The sequence below is a fragment of the Aedes albopictus genome, chromosome 3 (genome assembly GCF_035046485.1).
Source record: "Aedes albopictus strain Foshan chromosome 3, AalbF5, whole genome shotgun sequence".
NCBI lineage: Eukaryota > Metazoa > Arthropoda > Insecta > Diptera > Culicidae > Aedes > Aedes albopictus.
The window spans coordinates 279503079-279521551 of NC_085138.1; the positions used below are offsets into that span (position 1 = coordinate 279503079).

The window sequence follows — 18473 nt, forward strand, 5'->3', positions numbered from 1 at the left end:
CTTTGCTAACAGCCAACGCATCTCAGCTCAAGTATCTGCTCACGGTAGGAGAAGCCCACGAGTTCTATCACCTGCTCTTGACGCTCGTGGTTTTGTCGATATCACTACAGGTATAAAGTCCTTTTATTTTATCATACAATGAGTCACATTATTAATTTTCTTTGTCCGTAGGTCTTCCAAGCCGTTATGATAATTATTCTGGCCATTGTTCTCGATATCAACAAAGTTGAACAGCACAGAAAGTCGGACATACTGAACAATTTGCTTATAATATTCACAGTTATCAGTGTGGTGATCAACGTCATCATCAGTGCATTTGACATGAAAACTCAAGGAGACTTGTTACGGAGTAATTAGTGAATATAACTTCTACGAAAGTACAAAACAAAATATGTCTGTTCGGTGAGGTTCGAAGTAAATTTGAAACAGGCGGATTCCCGATGATTAACAGCTATATTTTTGCGGCGTCTTAGACCGTTCATACCTTCTCAATTATAAGGATGAAAGTTAAATGAACATTTATCATTTTAATTAGTGGTTTAGTTGAGAGAACATTATGTTTACGAACATGTTGAAAGAACCAGATGTCAGAAATGCACATATTCAATTAGTAGCGAAAGGTCCATGAACTGGCATCAATTCAAGCTGATCAGATAAACGTTTTTGCTCCTCGGCTAGACGATAAGCTTCGTCTCGTTCCTGTTTTGTGAGTGGACGACGCTTCAACCTGGCAGCCATAATTTTCTTGTAGCACTCAATTATCTGTGAATACATAAATATTGGATTTAAAGATTTGCTTTTATAATTCAATCTGAATCATACCTCTTGATCAACTCTATCCAGTTTCCTCTTTACCTCGATCCGCTTCATTTCATCCTGAGCCATTGACTGCAGCTTTCGGATTTCGTTCGAGTTGTACTCAGCTATTACCGCTATCTCTGTGCGAACACGATTGATTTCCGACAAAATTTCATCATCTTGTTGGCTTTTGGGCATATCATCGTCATCGAGAATGCCCTGTTCAATAAGCTCCTTGCGCAAACGTCGCTCAATGCTAATGCCATTTTTTAGCAATGAAACTGCGCTTCTCGAATTGCTGTGACCTATATCGGAGCTGCTGTTGCTGTTCTCGTTGCTAGTACTGTTACAATCAGGAAGCAAATTTTCCTCCATCAAAGCTGAGACCAAGCGTTGTGTGAGCGGTCCGGTTATACCCTCACCCCTGAAAAAACATTGAAATTTCAAAAGAGAAATTAAGACCGAGCAAAAAAAAGTTGCACCTTGTTGCTATGCTTATTAAATACATTGAACACTTACATCACTTTCTCCTTCCTTCCAATGTCACCGTTTGTGAGTCCCTTCACTTTCTTCGCGCTTGAATCTTGCTCCTCCTTGATATCATCCGCAGCCCACTGGGTGCTGTAATGCGGACCCAACTCCGGAATCGGTGGAATCAACGGTCCCGAATACTCCTCCAGCAAATCATCCAGCAGCTTCAGATCTTCGTGCGTGATGGGCATACAGTAGGGCTCAGCCGACATCCAAAATTTGTTCGGAGTATCGTTCTTCGAGAGCATTAGTTTGTTGTTGCTATTGTCGGAAATAATGTGCTGGATGTGGTGATTCGGCGGTAGGAAGGGAACCGCATCGCTACTGTCATCAGTGTTCTGCGACGGAGCTGGGGAAGGTGGGATCAACGAAGACATATTTTTTATCTTGGGTAATTTCATGTGATGGCCAAATGGTTTTCCTGAGCTATCACGGAACTTTTGCTTATCATCCAGACGCCTCTTTTTACCAGGCGAGCTTGGCGCCTTGTCTATGAATTTGCCTTTCCTTTCACGTCGCTCGTCTGCCTTGTCGATCGTGTCTATTTCGCTCTTCAGAACGCGATAACGCAAAGCAACAGTGGAAAGTAGTAGTTCCAGTTCTAACTGAACCATATCCAAGTCTTCTGCTGGTACCAAATCTTCGGTGGTGCTAGACAACGCTGGAATTACGACATTGCAGAATAAGGCACGCTATTCAACTATACATGAAATTTCAATTATATCTTACCCGCCGTGTACTTTGGCAACACCTTTCCGTTATCAGCAGTTTTGATGTATGGAACCAAGGAAATTTCTCCAGGCGATCCGGGCGAAGGGACACCCGCACTGGCTACGGTTGCTAGCGCTTTAGCCGACGGCAGCTTGGATCCCGAAGGGAGCCCTCCTACTCCTAGCCCAGCGAACCCGCCACTGCCCGTCGGATGACCCATTCGATTTTTCGACGATGATGAAAGCGATAAGCGCTTCGCAAGGCTCTTATCAGCCATTTTGGCACCTCACCGTTGACCTCTCGAAGGTAATAAGAAACAAAAATCACGAATTCCAGACGCGAGCTAAATTTTGTTTACAAAATATTAGCCACTTGTTCAACACAACAGGATGTTTGAATGTATGCAAGGGTCCGTTGATGCACAGCTGATCAGCGAGCGAGCGATGTCACTACTACATCTACTCGGTGCTAAAACGGGAACAAAGCTGTCACCCAGATGCGTCAGCTTGTTTCTCAGCGAAGTAAAAATCGATTTTATAATTCAACTTTTTCGGTACATCCACTACATTTTACGACGCACTTTCACTTCTCAACACTGCATTTTATATCAATTTATCAATGCACTTGATTTAATTCGAAAACATGCACAATTTTTAGATTATTTATCAATAAAATGATGCGCGAATAATTTTGGCTGACGCCTTTGCAGCAGCTGCAAGGGAAAACGAAACGAACGTCAAAAGCGATACAGTGGCGTCGTTAAGAAAAGAAAAAGAGTACGAAAGGGGCAAAATAAAACTTGAAATAAATAAAATTCTGCTATTCTGCTATTCTGCTATTATCAACGCATCCCCTGGCTTTCGCCCATCTGCGTTGTCTTTTCACTAGGCAATACGTCTACCAATTGATGTTTATGGGCTTGCCGGACCAAGTCATGTAGCTAAGCCAAACACCCCACCTACAACTGTTGGGTAGGCACCATTGTCCCGCCCACTGGTCTTTTACAGCTAGTTGTAGGTGCATGTGTGCGTGTAAGTATTGGAGTGTGTGTCAGTGTTGGTGTATTGTAGGCGCCAACTCGTTCTAATCCACTCTGATAGCTAACACCCTATTGAACCATTACCCTTAAATTTCGCAATCTATGAAATAGAATGAGTTAAACGCCTGTAAAAAACAGTCAGTTAAATCAAACAAGGAATATTAGTTGTTAGCGGGGAAAGGGTCCCGAAATCCAGTGGGTCACCGGGTTGTTAGCAGCACAACAAAGTCGCCGCCAAGTTTGCGGTTAGGTGCAGCTTTAAACTGCAAATTGATATTTATTATTAGCAATTCAGAATACAATATTTCATTTACTTACACTTTCGGTGCTTTAACGTATTTCACTGAGATTTCACCTTCCCAAGTAGCTAACATTTCATGTTCTAGATAGGTTTAACATTGCATGAATGTAGATTATAGGAAATTCACATCTTTTAGACACTGTAAGTAATTCATATTAATTAGCACTATAGTTTCTCGAGTATTGAATAATTGCATGACTTACTGTTAAGTAGAATAAACAAATAAACTAGTTTTAAGTAGAATAATCAATTTGATAGGTAGAATCACTATGTGTTCCCTTCTTTCATCCTTCTTTTCTTCTCTATCTACAATTTAGCCCCTGCCAAGTGCAAAGCGCTGTCAGCTCTTGTCATCGCTAGAAGCTCTGTGCCGCCCAATGCACTTGCAGTGTTCCCAGCGGTAACATTAGTATTAAAGCGAAGATACAACGAAGCAACGCCCCGAACCTCGAGAGCACAAACCCCAAGAACCAAATGACAAGCAGCGCCGATAAGTCGATCGACTGGCCACCATCAGTGAATAACCAATCGAGTAAACCCCCCAGCACAAACTGCCACCAGCTCTCCCGACCTGCGCCCAACAAATCCGAGGCACAGCCCAGCCTTAGCTTCACCTTAAAACCAAAATCTAGATTACAGAGCACAATACTTCCCAAGAAACCACGCAGCTCGAGCCGCAAATCACGCACAACACGGCACAATTAAGACAAACACTACCACGCCCGTACAACCGAAACCGACCTAGAGTAGAGAAGGGTCTCTTTCCACTCCAACCCGGACTCAACTGCACCCACAGGGCAGCGCACCTCACCCACACCGCACTCATTCATGCATCACTGTCCGAGCCGCACGGTGACCTGGGTTGAGTCTATCTGCATGACCTCGCCCAACCCGTAACGCAGAGTTTAAATCCCTCTCTTGCATTACAAAGTACTCCCTCTTCCCAAAAATCTGTGCGTGGTATAAATGAGATCTTAAGGCTGAAGAAATCGTCACCAATACAACCGCCAACACTGAGCACTCAATGATGTCGGCCTTATCAACGACGACCCCCTCAGTCCCAAACCCAATTATCCCACACTACCCAAGTAACCACCCTGCTGAAGCCGTAAGCACCGCACGCACAAAGCACACACACACCGACACGAACCACCCCACACAAACCACCAAGGCCGAACAAAAGCGGAGAGCGGTGCCACCACTGCTGAATCACGACTTTTTCAGTATAATTCAGCAATCATAGATCCATTCCTCGACCCTACTCAGCCCTAACGGTCCATAGCAGTGCCTGTCAATATATGCGCCTCACACATGCAACCCCTACACCCTAACAGTATGGTCACTTGGGTATCCCTGGGTTTTGACATGATGGTCAGGGATCACAGCCATCAAAACGTTCCACACTTTATCAGGGCTTACGACCTGTAGACATGATGATTTCTCAATAGTTTCAAGCTCTTTCGGACCTTCCGCTATTGGAGACCATCATGGCTAGCGGTGTTAAAAAAAAAAAAAACTTGAAATAAATAAAATCAATATTAAATCTTTTTTAAAATTAAAATTTTTGATTATGATTTTATTCACGGTTAAAAATAATAAGATGTAGGGTCTTGTACCATTTGGGCAGGTGTACCTATTTTAGGCACTTGCCGCTATAATTAAGTCAATTTCAAACCGATTAATTTGAGTTGGGCACGTACAGTATCTAACTCTGTACAAAAATTCAAATCAGTCGGTTTGAAATTGACTTAATTATAGCGGCAAGTGCCTAAAATAGGTACACCTGCCCAAATGGTACAATACCCTATTTTGGTTTAAGGGCTGTTTGCAGTTCAGAAGGAATTTCTCAGCCTATCTTGATGAATGGGACATTACTTGCCTGAATCGCCCAAGAACCCATTTTTTCTTCGATCGCAGAAAGCAGTTGCGAAGAAACGACAGTCACCGTGAAAAGTTTCCGTCAGGAATCGCACAAGCAGTTTATTGAGCGATTCCTTTCGAACACGAAACTGGGCTTTATGAAATAAAGATGAATTTTACTAAAAAAAATATCAAATAACGGACTTTATTGGAAATGAGTGTATTGCGCATTGCGCAGTTAAAAGTGCGACGAGGAAGTGCGGAATCTCAAATAAAAGTGCGATTTGGTTTCAGATCGTTTCGGTGTCTTCACCGCACTTATTCATTAGCTCATGATGAATAAGTGCGGTGAAGACACCGGAACGATTTGATGCAATATCACACTTTTATTTAAGATTCCGCACTCTGTCGCAGTCCAGTTAGCAATGCAATAAACTATATGTACATCAAGATGTACATATTAGGTCGAGTCGTCGAGTCAAGTACGAGGCACTGAAGACGACTTTACAGTTGACCCTGATAAAAAATATCATAAAAATACGATGAATTTTATTGTTACAACACCATTTTTTCGAAAATTATTGACCATTAAACGTATTGTAATGTGCACAGCACACTCACCATCACCCCTGTTGTTCTATACCATTCGGCGAATGGTAAATGGCAGTTTTACAATAAAAAATGGTGGTCGTTATGTATCTTAACCATACAATTTTAAGAGGTCGAAATATTTAGGGATCGTTCAAATATAACGCAAAGGGGGGAGGGTTCATTTATTACGTCCATCGTGTTTCGGGATTTCTAGACCACCGCCCTCCCCCCTCTTTCACGCTATTTCTCTATACATACCTTATACACGTACTGTCACACTTTCCTAGACCCCCCCTCCCCCAAATGTTGGACGTAATTTATGAACGTTCCCTTACGCTTCATACAAAATTTCAAATTTTCCCAACTTTAACGTGGGGGAGAGATGAACCAGCCCAAGACTGAAAGTCTCTAAAATAAAGCGGATTGAATTGAATTGGGTTTTTAAATTTTGAAAAATGTTTTGATTTTTTGATTTTATACGAAAGAGCACCTTTTTCTGAGCCACTATGATTTTTTTCAGATTTTGGTACCTAAATTCAATTTCAAAGAGATTTTTTGAAATCACCTTTTGACAGCTGGGCATTAGCGGAGCCAGCATTTTTTTTTCTTACTCACTCTACTAAACATACACGAGAGAGAAAAAGATAGAAGAGGGGGCAGCTTGCCTCCTCTTTCATCACGCTCTTTCTCGTGTATGTTTAGAAGAGTGAGTAAGAAAAAAGAAAATGCTGGCTCCGCCAATGCAGCTGGGCAAATGCTTCACAGCTCTGCCAAGTACAAAATGCGACGAGAGGTGATTTGACAAAACGCTCCCATGCAAACTTTAAATTGATTTTTAAATAGGTTCCCGTGCACCAAAATGCATGAAAATTTGGATTTCGGCTCGGTTTGACATGTTGATTCCGAATATGGAATTATCTCAACACCGTTAAAGAAGCCAATAGGGTTTTTAAATTAAGAAAAATGTATCATTTTTTTGATTTTATACGAAAGAGCACCTTTTTCTGAGCCACTATGATTTTTTTCAGATTTTTAGAACTTTACTTTGGTACCTAAAATCAATTTCAAAAAGATTTTTTGAAATCACCTTTTGACAGCTGTGTAACTGTTTGACAGCTCCACCCAGTACAAAATGCAACGAGGGGTGATTCGACAAATCGCTCCCATACAAACTTCAAATTGATTTTTAAATAGGTTTCCGGGCACCAAAATTCATGAAAATTTGGATTTCGGCTCAGTTTCGCATGCAGATTCAGAATATGGAATTATCTCAACACCGCTAAAGAAGCCAATTGTTACGTTGGGGAGGGAGGGGGTCTGAAATTGTAAAATTTTGCGTTACGTAATATTTGAATGAACCCTTACGTATCTGTCATAAGCGCTGTTTGCAGATCAGGAGGAATTTCTCAGCCTATCTTGATCAGTGCTGCAATTTTTCGACAGGCGATTTTTTGTTTTTTTATTTTCTCCGTTTTGTTTTTCCTGTCAATGTGGCTTTCCGATCAGCAACAAGAAAGCGAATAAAATAGGTACTCACACTCGCACGCAGCGTGCTGAAAGCGAGAGCTGACTAAATCACAAACAAACAGACATATTACTTAGAAAAAAATTGCTTCAAAAACATCGTTTGGCATCTCACTAGCATGCTAGCATCCTCTATAAGGCAATCTAACGATTATCACCCTTCTCTCTCAAGCAGCAGCAGAAGATAGCAATTTGTGTTTAATATTTTCATACGGAAACGTTTCCGTATGAAAACAAACCAATGCTCCTCGGGAGCCAAAAAGAGAAGGGTGATTAAACGTCAGATCCGAAGCATTCATTTGCAGGTGTTGTTTCCCTCGGCTCGATGTAACAATCTTGCAGGTGACGACTCCCCCGAGGCGTCATCCATTCATAAAACATGAATGAAGGTTCATGATTTAGTCATTTTAGTTACATTGATCGGCGTCGCGTTCATTTCTCTCCAAAATTGAGAGGTGACGGTGGCACAGCAGCGCCACCATGACACTTGCGAGCATAGTCCGAACCACACTATATTTTCAAAATGACCGTTAAATCGTGCGATGATTTCGATTTGAGTAGTAGGTCTGTTTGTCTGTGGCTAAATTTCCATTCAATTTTCTGTATTTCCGGACCAACAATTGAAAAGGCTGCATCAACATTTTGTAAACAAACATGTATCTGTCGACTTGAGGCCTTTTGAACTCCACCCACACACCTCACCACCACTAACAGAAAGCGCAAACATCAAGCTTTCTGTTAATGGTGGTGAGATGCGTGGGTGGATCCCAGAAGGCCCTAAGTCGACATAAACGTGTTTGTTTACGCAATGTTGTTGCGGCCTTTTCAATTGTTGGTCCGGAAATGGCCTGTCAGCATGAGTAGTGTGTGGATGATTGGGAATTGAGCTTGTTGGGTTGCTCACGAATGGAGCTCTCGGATTCTGTCAGTTCTCACATCGAGGAATTGAAAACGACCGCCGCAGTCATTCATTTTCGGCTGAAAAACAGGCACTGACACTGATATTTTGCAGGACTGATCTTGATGCATGGGAAATTCCTTACCTGAATTGGGTTCTATAGGGGTATCCAGATTATTCCATAATCGAAAACTTCAGATTTATGAGTTTCTAGTCTAGAGCAAAGAAAGGTTCATTTACAGACAAACAGACGTAACACTCTGATAATACGCATCGTACATCGATTTAACGGTTTATTAAAAAAAAATATAGTTGGCCAACTGGCCATCCGTGGCGCTCGCATCGTTTTTGTTCGAGTTTGACGTTTGCCCACTACCGCCACCTAGTTGATGGTTGGCCAAATTCAGTACTTTTAGCATTGGGCGAGCATGTGTCCGTGACTATGATGTGAATCGAAAAATGTTCGAAGTGTTACGTCTGTTTGTCTGTGGTTCATTTATTACGTCCATCGTGGTTCGGGATTTCTAGACCCCCCCCCCCCTCACTCCTCTGTCACGCTATTTCTCTATTGTCGTTTTCGTTTTTGCGGTGGAGCTACACCGGTGTAGCACTTTTGCACCGAAAATGTTCGTTTTTGATTTTCGTGCTACACCGGTGCAGCACTTTTTCTGCACCGCGTATGATAGTGTAGCACTCAAAAAATCGGGAGTGTAGCTGGTACACACCGTGTCCACCAATCAGCGTTTGCGAAGTTGTCTATATTTTGGTGTTTATACACGCACACCAATGCAACTGCACCGAAAATGTTCGTTTATTCAGCGAAAAGTTTAGCAGGAAGCGGTGTAGCACCGCCGCAAAAACGAAAACGACATATACCTTATACACGTACTGTACTGTCACACTTTCCTAGACCCCCCTCCCCCAAATGTTGGACGTAATTTATGAACGTTTCCCAATCAGAAAAGGTGAAATATAGAGCAGGGCAGAACAAAAAAGGTGATTTTTTGTCGGACCGTACAGTCAGGTCACCTTTTTTGACCACCTTTACTAAGACGCCTTGCATCCAGTCGACCGGAAATGTTGCGGTTTCCTATATTTTGCAGAAAAATTGATGCAGCAGTTGTGCAGATACTACGGGGTCAGCGACCCACGAGGCCCAGTTCGATTTCATGCTACGAATGGCTTTTTCTATCTCCAGCAATGATGAAGTTTCGGCGTTGACACGGGTAATGCGTCGAACCCTTGGCGGATCATGCTGAGGTGTTGATGGCATGGCCGACACTTGAAAAATGTTTCTAAAGTGCTCGAAGCAGCTTTTCAGCTGATCAGCCGGGTCGGTCAATAGCTGTGTCTTTCACGGAAATCGTAGCATCCATCTTCGTCCCACTAAGGTGACGTGAGACATCGTAGACGAGACGAATGTCGCCGGTATTTGCTACTTTCTCGGCTTCGTCGGCTAGGGAGTCCGCTATCGCTTTTTTGTCCCGACTACTACATGAGCACTTCACTTCTTTCTCGAGAGCCGAATATGGGACTACGAAGGTGATGATTTTGTTTGTGGTTTTCTGTGAGAAAGTGAAGGAGGGAAGATTTTTTGCTTTTTTTCACTCATACTCCCATAAGAAACCCCGTAGGAAGAAAGAGTGTTTCCCGGCTCATCAACCTTCGTAGACCCCAATAGCGCTGACGGACTACGGTTTTGGCTCCTCGTGTTTTCGCTCGCTCTATCGCGGCTTTCGCGTTCCTTCGCTCACTCAAATCATTCTCGACGGTGGCGATGGACGCGTCCTTGTTGGCGCTCTATTGTTTTTCTACGTTTCCATCTTCTGGAATCTTCGCAGCACGGTTCTCCAGCTCCTCGACGAAGCACCTTTTTACCGCAGCGTCCTGCAATCGGCGTGGGTTGAACCGGCGCCTGATTTTCTCATCCTGTCGATGCATCCTGACAATGCGCAGCCGAATCCCAACTGGTCGGACGTTATCTCGGCGCTACGTTCGTTCCGTACATCAAAAAACCTTCGTCTCCGTTTTCATTTAATACAGATGTGGTCGATTTGATATTCCGTGACGCTATCACGGGAAAGCAGTGTTACTTTGCGCTCTGGTCGATGTAGAAAGAGCGATCCCTCTCCCAGCGCAGACGTTAGACCAAAAAGAGGAGAGGAAGACATAACGACGGACGGGAGCCTTTTGACGGAGGGACGAGAGGTGATTGAAAGGTAAAAGCAACACTTCGATAAGCACCTGAAAGGCGCGGAGAACGTAGCCACGGGGGACCAAAGCAATGAAGGAAATGACAACGTCAATGATGGAGATTAACCAAATTCCAAGCTGGTAAGGATGGAATCGCTGCTGAACTCATCATGGTCACAAAATGGTCACCTCTGTCTGCACCGTTAAATAATCAGGAATCTGGGAAAACGAATAGCTACCGAAGGAGTAGAATGAAGCAATAATTTGTTCCATCTACCTGAAAAGCCGAGCATTTTGAATGTGAGAACTTTCGTGTGATCACAATTTTGAATAATGACTATTAAGCGCTGTAGAACGGTATGTGGCGCGAAGGATGTGAATTGAACTACAAGCTCGTTGTACTCTACACTGTACACTTTCTACAGCGAACCCATCATTCAGGCAAAAACCTTGCAAAGAACCGATTGGAACCAGAAACCGAAGAACTCAGCGGGCAATTAAATGGAAAGCGGTAGAAAATTTATCTAATGTTACCATACTCACCTAAAATAATTAGGGTATTGGTTCCCTTATTAAGCATGTGGCTCCCATTTTCATCCCACGAAAAACAAAGGATTGAAGCGCTGTTTGTTTTGTTTCTTATTTTTGTATTTTTTGTTAGAAGTGAGCACCCATGAAAACAAAAAGAACGGAGTCAATCGGTGCCGTAATCGCTTGTTTTCGAATAGGATGGAAATGGGAGCATGAGATTAATGATAGCACACATACCCTAGTACATTCATAGATCATGGCTTTCTCAAATTCATATTCCATTTTAAACACCGCAAAATCTGTCAGATATGAGAATATATATATGTAGACCATATAATATAAATATTTGGGAGAGACTTCTCAGATTTAAATTACTTTAACCTATGTTTAAAATAAAGTATTTCTTAGCCGGTCCATCGCAGATAAATTTGACATGGATTACTCCATGATTATTATATGTACGAATGTAAGGTGAAGTGGAAATCAAATTCATGCAGGGATAATATGTCCAACAAAAAATGTTACAAGAGAATGTTAACGGTAACTTAACTTAAATGCACAAGTTATTGTGAAGATAAGAAATATAAATCTGAAAACAAAATAGTGGTAGAACAACTGAATGTTTTAAACCGTTGTAAATGGTGTGAAACGGATCGAATGTGTAGCCTACTTCTAGTGTCATTGTTTTCGGTAAGTGCCATTAAGTAGGTATATTTGGTGGTTTGTTGTAGTCAAGTAGTATGTTTTCTATTGGAATTTATGTTTGTGCTTATCAGAAGTCAATTTCGACAATTTCGAAGCATTTTTTTGACGTACAAGTTTACAAAATCTCACCCATTTTCACCGAAATGAAAACGATTGGTGAGATTGAACTGCACGTAGTTAAATCCTGTCGGAGTCAAGCTCAGCATTCGATTAAAATACGCAATTTTCGCTATTTAAAAATTACTATTATTTTAGGCTATATTTTTCTTATTTGTCTGACGCGTAAATGAAATTGTCTGTTTCTGTGCTAAATTTGAACGGTAAATGTTTTAAAACTTTGCAACATTTTGTACTTACAAGTGGATGAAATGAATGAATAGTGTATTTCTATGCAATTTGTCGCTACGTTGGTCTTTTGGCGAATCAGTTGGACTGATGAAGTTAAAATAAACCTATGGTATAGCAAAAGGCTTTCTTTCTATTCACGAGTTCACAATGAAAATACTATAGGAGAAGCACAGAGATTTTCCAACCTACCTTAAGCATTCTAAATGTTTGATGGGATCAGCAGCGATGCGATGCGAAGGAATCAAAATGACGACAGTGTTTCCAGAAGCGTGTGGCGCTTCTAGGGTGTCGTTCGTCCGGTTATCTACAAGTTTCATTTCTTTTTGCTCTTACCCAAGGTCAGGGTGTGGTGGGAAGCTGCCATCTGCGATTTGCGTCGATTGAATTCGACAAATTCTTCTTCGAGCTTTTTACGAGATTCCTCCAGTTTACGCTTCTCTTCGGCATGATCTTTCTTCAGCTTGTCGAACTTGGCATGCAGCTGGAAATGGAGAGAAATAAATGTTTAACACCTTGATTACGTATAGTTCTAAAGTCGTTGGGTCCAACAGCTACTAAATTATTCTATAGCACCTTTCATGATTATGCCTTTAGATAAGAAGATCAATCTCTGAAAGTTTTAGCTCGATTGATGCAAAATAAAGTAGATGCATTTGAATGAAATATGCCTTGACGATTATATGCCGATGACATTCCAAGTTTGCAGGGAGAATGATATCAACAATATCGACTGCCAACATCACGTTGCACTAATGAAATTTCTAAGTATTTGTTTATCTCTGAATTTAAAATTAATTGCACTGCTGTTTTGGACCAAAACACTAGTAGAACTTACCTCTTTCTCGCTTTCCTTCAGCTCCGCCTCCTTTTCCTTCACGCGAACGACAAACATCTGCCGAACTTCGTCCTCCTTGGCCTGCAACTCGGCGAGATGGTTGCTTCTCTTGGCCTCAAACGTTTGCTGGAACGAGACCGGTTTGTTGTCACTGTCCACATCGGTGAATCCCATTTGCTCCAGCCGCTTCTGGCGGTAGAGCTCGTAGTGTTTGGTGTGCGTCTTCTCGCGCATGTCCTCCATATTGGTACGAATCAGCATTTCCCGAAGCTTAACAAAGTCGCAATGGGCCTCGTTCTCCACCTGAACCGTTCCCCAAGGATACTGTCGAGCGCGGACCGTTTTATTACCGACGCGAACAAAATCGGTACTGCCCACCACAGCAAACGGAATGTGCGAGTTCATGGTGGCGTTGATTTCCGCAACCGATTCGTCGTCCGTCGGGAAATGGTAGATCTGAACGCCATTGTTTCTCAGCTCATCGTTGATCTTTGCCTTGAACTTGGACAGCTCCGTCTTGGAAATGGTGTCAGCCTTGGCAATGATCGGAATGATATTGACCTTCGAATCCAGCTTCTTCATGCACACCAAATCCAACGACTTCAAACCGTGTCCCGTGGGGCAAATGAAATACAGACAAATGTGGGTACGGCTGTCGTGATACGAAGACAGTGATCGCTTGATCTTGAGCTCCTCCTGTAGAAAAGTTTCAAACTGCTGATCGATGTAATCGACGACCGATTTAAACGAATCGTCCTTGTTGATTTGATCTCCGTAGCCGACAGTGTCACATATTGTCAACTGGAAAATTACCAAATACCCCATGGATCATTTGTCACTATTAAGCATTTAACCAATCAATCCCACCAAACAATTACCTTCAATCTAACCATGCTCTCCTGCAGCTCGTACGTATGGGCCTTCAATTTGACGTTCGGCAACGAGTGCGGGCTCGGTTGCGATTCGAAGTTCGTGTTGAACAACGAGTCCATCAGGGTGGACTTGCCGAGACCGGTTTCACCGATGCACAGGATGTTGAACACGAACCCATTCTGGACGCTCTTGCTGACCAGCTGGTCCGGCATGCTGTCGAACCCGACATGACCGGACAGTTTCAAGGTTCGAGGAAGCTCGTGCTGAAATTGGAAAAGAACATGTGTGTAAGAAAAAGATTATTTCACCTAATATATGTGTGTAAGCAGGCACCGTAATACCTGGTATTACTGAAACGAGAATTTCATTCTTCCCCAGCACCTTCTCCCAATATAGCCTTATCGTTACACCTGGAAGACCCAGGGCAGAGGGATTCCTAAACCAACCACGTTCTGGCTGATGAATGACATTTCTTCAACGGTTTCGACATATGTGGTCCATATGGTCAGCGTCAGAGCCTATCGTGGCGCTAGCATACGCGCAGAATCTCGAGGCAGCGTTGCGGGAAGAGGACGAGTTCGATGTGGCCACTCTAGAGGACTACTACAAGAAACCGTAAAAGTAGCCATGAACGATGCAGGCCAGAGCGGGGACGTAGAACGGAGTCGATGGAATAAATGGGTCGACGACGAGTGCGTGGAGATTATAAAGGGCAAGAACGTAGCGCCGTCGGTAATGCTGCAGGATGGAACCCGGCAGAACACAACGATACAAGCAGAAGCGGTAACAGCAGACACGCATTTTTCCGCAGGCAAAATGCCACCTGAAAGCAGCGGTGTGCGAAAGAATGGAATTGCTGCGCCATGCTACTCAATGTTAACTACAAGCGGACAACCAATGAATAGCATTTTCAGCTATGAATGTGTTTTTTTTTATCTCTAAGCAATGCAGGATAATCTGCTCTTCCCGAGCGGAAAGCTCAGGTAGTGTGGGGTTAGGAACCACTACCAATAGCCAACGAAAGAGTCAGTAGACCAGCGACCAGACATGTCCAAACACTGCACTGCACGAGGAGTCGATGCTCAAACACACCACCGTGGGTGCCAAGCCACCACCTAGCTCTCCGTGTTTCAGAACGAGCACGCACCGTGTCTGGCTCAACACCGGTGTCGGTGGTGGTGCTCAGGCACTGGGCACGGTGTTTGACGCTTCGGGTAACACGGAGCCCGAGTGTTTCCGATTATGCAAAACACTCGTGCGAGTTCAAGCGCTCGGTGCCGTTCATTCTCCAGCACCAGTTGCAAATGCTGTTGGTCAACGACGAGAGTGAAGTACTTGGCGGCTCCTTTTGTGTCTTTCTCGTCCCTTCTGACTCAGTGGCTCTGATGCAGCCAAGCTACCACGCACTGTGGCCGAGCTCACTGCTTTGGTGTTTCATACAATCGGAAACACTCGGCCTCCGTGCCCAACCAAAACTGAAACACCGACACGAGTGTTTCGCCAGTCGCACTGCGTGTTCATCAGTAGAAGCTGAACGAAGGTGGTGATATGAACACACACGGTGGTGTGTTTACGGGCAAACACGCCACCGGTGCGGCACGGTTCAGTGTTTTGCCCATGTCTGCCAGCGACACACTAAACTGTTTCCATTACCGCCAGGCCTGACATCTCTCCGGGAACATCTAGACGGTACAGTCATAGCACAATCATGGGTCACCCACAATTATGGGTCAATTCCATTTGAATAACATGGCGAACTGACTGACTAATAATTGTGACAGAGTGACCCATAATTGTGCAATGACTGTACCTATTTCTTTAGAGAGGGGCACATTATATCCTCGAGGTTCGCTGCGTAGTCTTGCAGCAACAAACATCAGGACATCAAGGTAATGTGCTGGCACGTTTCCAGCTTCTCCCTTTGTCCTCGGGAGGTGGACAGGGTCGACACCACGCCTGCTTTCAACTGCCCCGCATGTACCAAGAACCGATACTGCATGCACCGCGAGCTGACCTCCTGAAACCTAAATAACAAATAACAAGCACGCCAGAAGGGTCGAGCGTCTAAACTACCCTCTTCACGAGTACACGCCCCACCATCTCTGTAGCTCCAAGGCAATTCAGCCGTTAGACGTCTGGGGTCTTCAGTTAGCCTAGTGGTTAAGTAAGGCTATGGATCGCCAATCCGGAGACGGCGGGTTCGATTTCCGTTCCAGTCGGGATTTTTTTCTCGACTCCCTGGGCACAGTGTATCATTGTACTTGCCTCACAAAATACAAATTCATGCAATGGCAGACAAAGAAATTGCTTCAAATAATAACTGTGTAAGTGCTCAAAGAACACTAAGTTTAAGAGAGACAGGCCAAGTTACAAAAGAAGAACTTAAGCTAATTCTACACTAAATTTTTTCTTTGAAATAATCAATGCTTTTTCTTTTCTGGTTTTCTCCAGTTTTTTCCAAGTATATCCAGAGAATTTTATATATTTACGTTATGATATACGAAGTTCTTCCAGGGATTTCTTCCAGAGACTGTTTTCAGACATTTCTTGGGATTTCGCTCGTAGTTTCTCCCGGGATTCCGTTTAGAGGTTTTCAGAGTTCCAATACAGTTTCAATAAGTCTTTGCGGAGATTTTCGCAAAAATTGACCAGGATTCTTTCAGATTTTTTTCCGGGAATTTCTTACAAGAAATCTCGTAAGTTATCCCAGGTGACATTTTGAAAAAAAAACCTGCATGAACTTCGGGGGAAATTTTTAAAGAAATTCCAAAAAGGAGCATCCAGAATCTCGAGATAATTTCTGGTAGAGATTCCGGAAAGAGCTCTGGGAAAAATCCCGAGAAAAACTGTATGAAAATAATCTCAGGTGGATCACTGCAAGAAATTAGATAATCGGGTGAGCTTCGTGGCCGTGCGGCTAGAGGCGTCAGTCATGTAGGCGTTTCGTGAACCTCCGAGTGGTGGGTTCGATTCCCGCTCCAGTTGGGGAAAATTTTTCGCCAAATAGAAAATTCGGAATCTTCCGAAAGAAACTCCGAGAGAAATCTCAGAAGAAATCCCGCGAGAACCTTTAGGATATATCAGCTGGAACTTCTGTAGAAATCCAAGGGGAAACTCTAGAAGAAAGCTATTGAAAATTTCTTGAAGAAATCACAGGTGAAATTTCGAACGAAATCGCGGAAGGAATTCTTGTAGAAAATTAATGAAGAACTCCTAAAAACCCTTAGAGGAGGTTTAGTACAAATCCCAGAAATAATTCCTTCATCAGGAATCCCGAGAGAAAGTTTAACCTAACAGAAATTCCGTAACAAATAGAAATTCTGTATGATCCCCGTAAAAGTTCCGGAAGAAACCGATCGGAACTCCGGAATCCTGGAAGATTTTCAATGAAGAATCCCGGAAGAAAATGTTCGAATCTTGGCAAAGTGTTGGCAGGAATACGGAAGAATCTCCGGAAGAAATTCAAAAAGGAATACCATGATAAATGGCGTGAAAAAATGCGGAAGGAATCTTACAATAACACCTTTTTCTAGAACATTTCTAGCTTCGTGTAGAATAGCCCGATCTTTTCCAAATCAAGACCACTGATACACAACTAGTTGATCAACTTACAGTGAAAATTTAAGATTTTTTGATGCACTTTTCAAGAAATTACAGCTATTTGACCATTTTTGGAGAGCGAAAATTTGTTACTGGTTTTTGCTTATTTAACCTTCCTTTTGCATCACGTTGGGAACAGCTCGCTGCCGCTGTGCACGGTTTGGGTTAAAAATGACCCTAATGCCAAAGAAGGGTTAAGGTGATGAAATAGGAAGGGGTACCCTAGAAGAGGGAATGAACGCATAAGCGCAACGAGAGCTCATAGCCCATACCACAACGGGTTTAATCAGTGCCCTGAAAAGGACACTGTAAAACGCATAAGCGTAAAGAGAGCCTATAGATCATTGGAGGTAGCTTGTGACGTCATGCGACTTTCAATATGACATTGAAAGGCACGTCATCGAAAGCATCCTCAATATTCAAGAAACCACCGAAGCAAAAACTACGTTTGAGCGAGTACTTTCTTGAAAACGTATACAACTTTGTGTAAAAGAGCCACCGTGGACATCCTTAATTGGGAGGCATGTGAGTTCACATGAATAGGCGTGCTAGCCAGACGAACATCACAGATGTGATAATCGGCAATGCGTTTCAAGCATTTCAGAAAGAACGAGGTAACCAGATAAATCTGGAACTCATTCCTTCTATATACAACACACGCACCCTTTCGGGATAAAACTATGGAGTAATTTCACGCCATGAAAATATCCAAAAGAAAACTTCAAGAGTTCAAACCATGTTTGAAATACTCAAATCCCTCTGGAGAAAAATAGGACAAACCCCCATTTCTCCTGGAGATTTGAAGTAAGCAGAGCTTTTTCGGGCCTACTCAGTCGATTATATAGCAATAATTCTCGGGACGGAAGCTAGAGGTTCGTAACAATACAAAAGAATGGTTTATCCGGAGATATTTTGAACTTGAACAGATCAGAGATTCAATCAGGAATACCTCTTGCAGGGCTGGTAGTGATCAAGTGGCAAAATAATAGTGACTTTAGTGACCAAAATTATCAAAAAAGTGACCAAATAGTGACTAAATAGTGACCACAAAATTATTGAAAAATTGAACTTATATGCTAAATATTCGATGAATTAACTCATTCCTAAGAAAGTCAATATATAATTCTAAGATAAA

The 18473-nt window shown here is 42.9% G+C and overlaps 3 protein-coding genes across 3 annotated transcripts in view; 1 reads left to right on the forward strand and 2 right to left on the reverse strand.

Annotated features, from left to right (window-relative positions):
• Nucleotides 1–585, forward strand: LOC109420361 (ninjurin-2; the record flags this gene model as incomplete). The annotated part of the gene is given in 2 exon segments (XM_019694689.3): nt 1–110; nt 172–585. Coding segments are annotated over 2 exon segments (296 nt in total), but the record flags the coding sequence as incomplete, so codon positions are not given.
• LOC109420360 (transcriptional adapter 3) lies at nt 435–2773 on the reverse strand. Its single transcript, XM_019694687.3, has 4 exons — nt 2059–2773; nt 1318–1990; nt 823–1222; nt 435–762 (listed from the first exon to the last, which is right to left on the reverse strand). The coding sequence occupies exons 1-4, from the start codon at nt 2315–2317 to the stop codon at nt 604–606; spliced, it is 1491 nt and encodes a 496-aa protein (XP_019550232.3). The 5' UTR covers nt 2318–2773; the 3' UTR covers nt 435–603.
• An 8502-nt stretch (nt 2774–11275) lies between these two features.
• The window catches only part of LOC109420358 (septin-2), a 34743-nt gene continuing 27545 nt past the window's right edge, over nt 11276–18473 (reverse strand). The window contains exons 2-4 of the mRNA XM_019694686.3: nt 13744–14001; nt 12866–13666; nt 11276–12511 (exon numbers count right to left, since the gene is read on the reverse strand). Coding sequence (XP_019550231.1) covers nt 12344–12511; nt 12866–13666; nt 13744–14001 — 1227 coding nt within the window. The 3' untranslated portion in view covers nt 11276–12343. The remainder of the gene's footprint in view (nt 12512–12865; nt 13667–13743; nt 14002–18473) is intronic.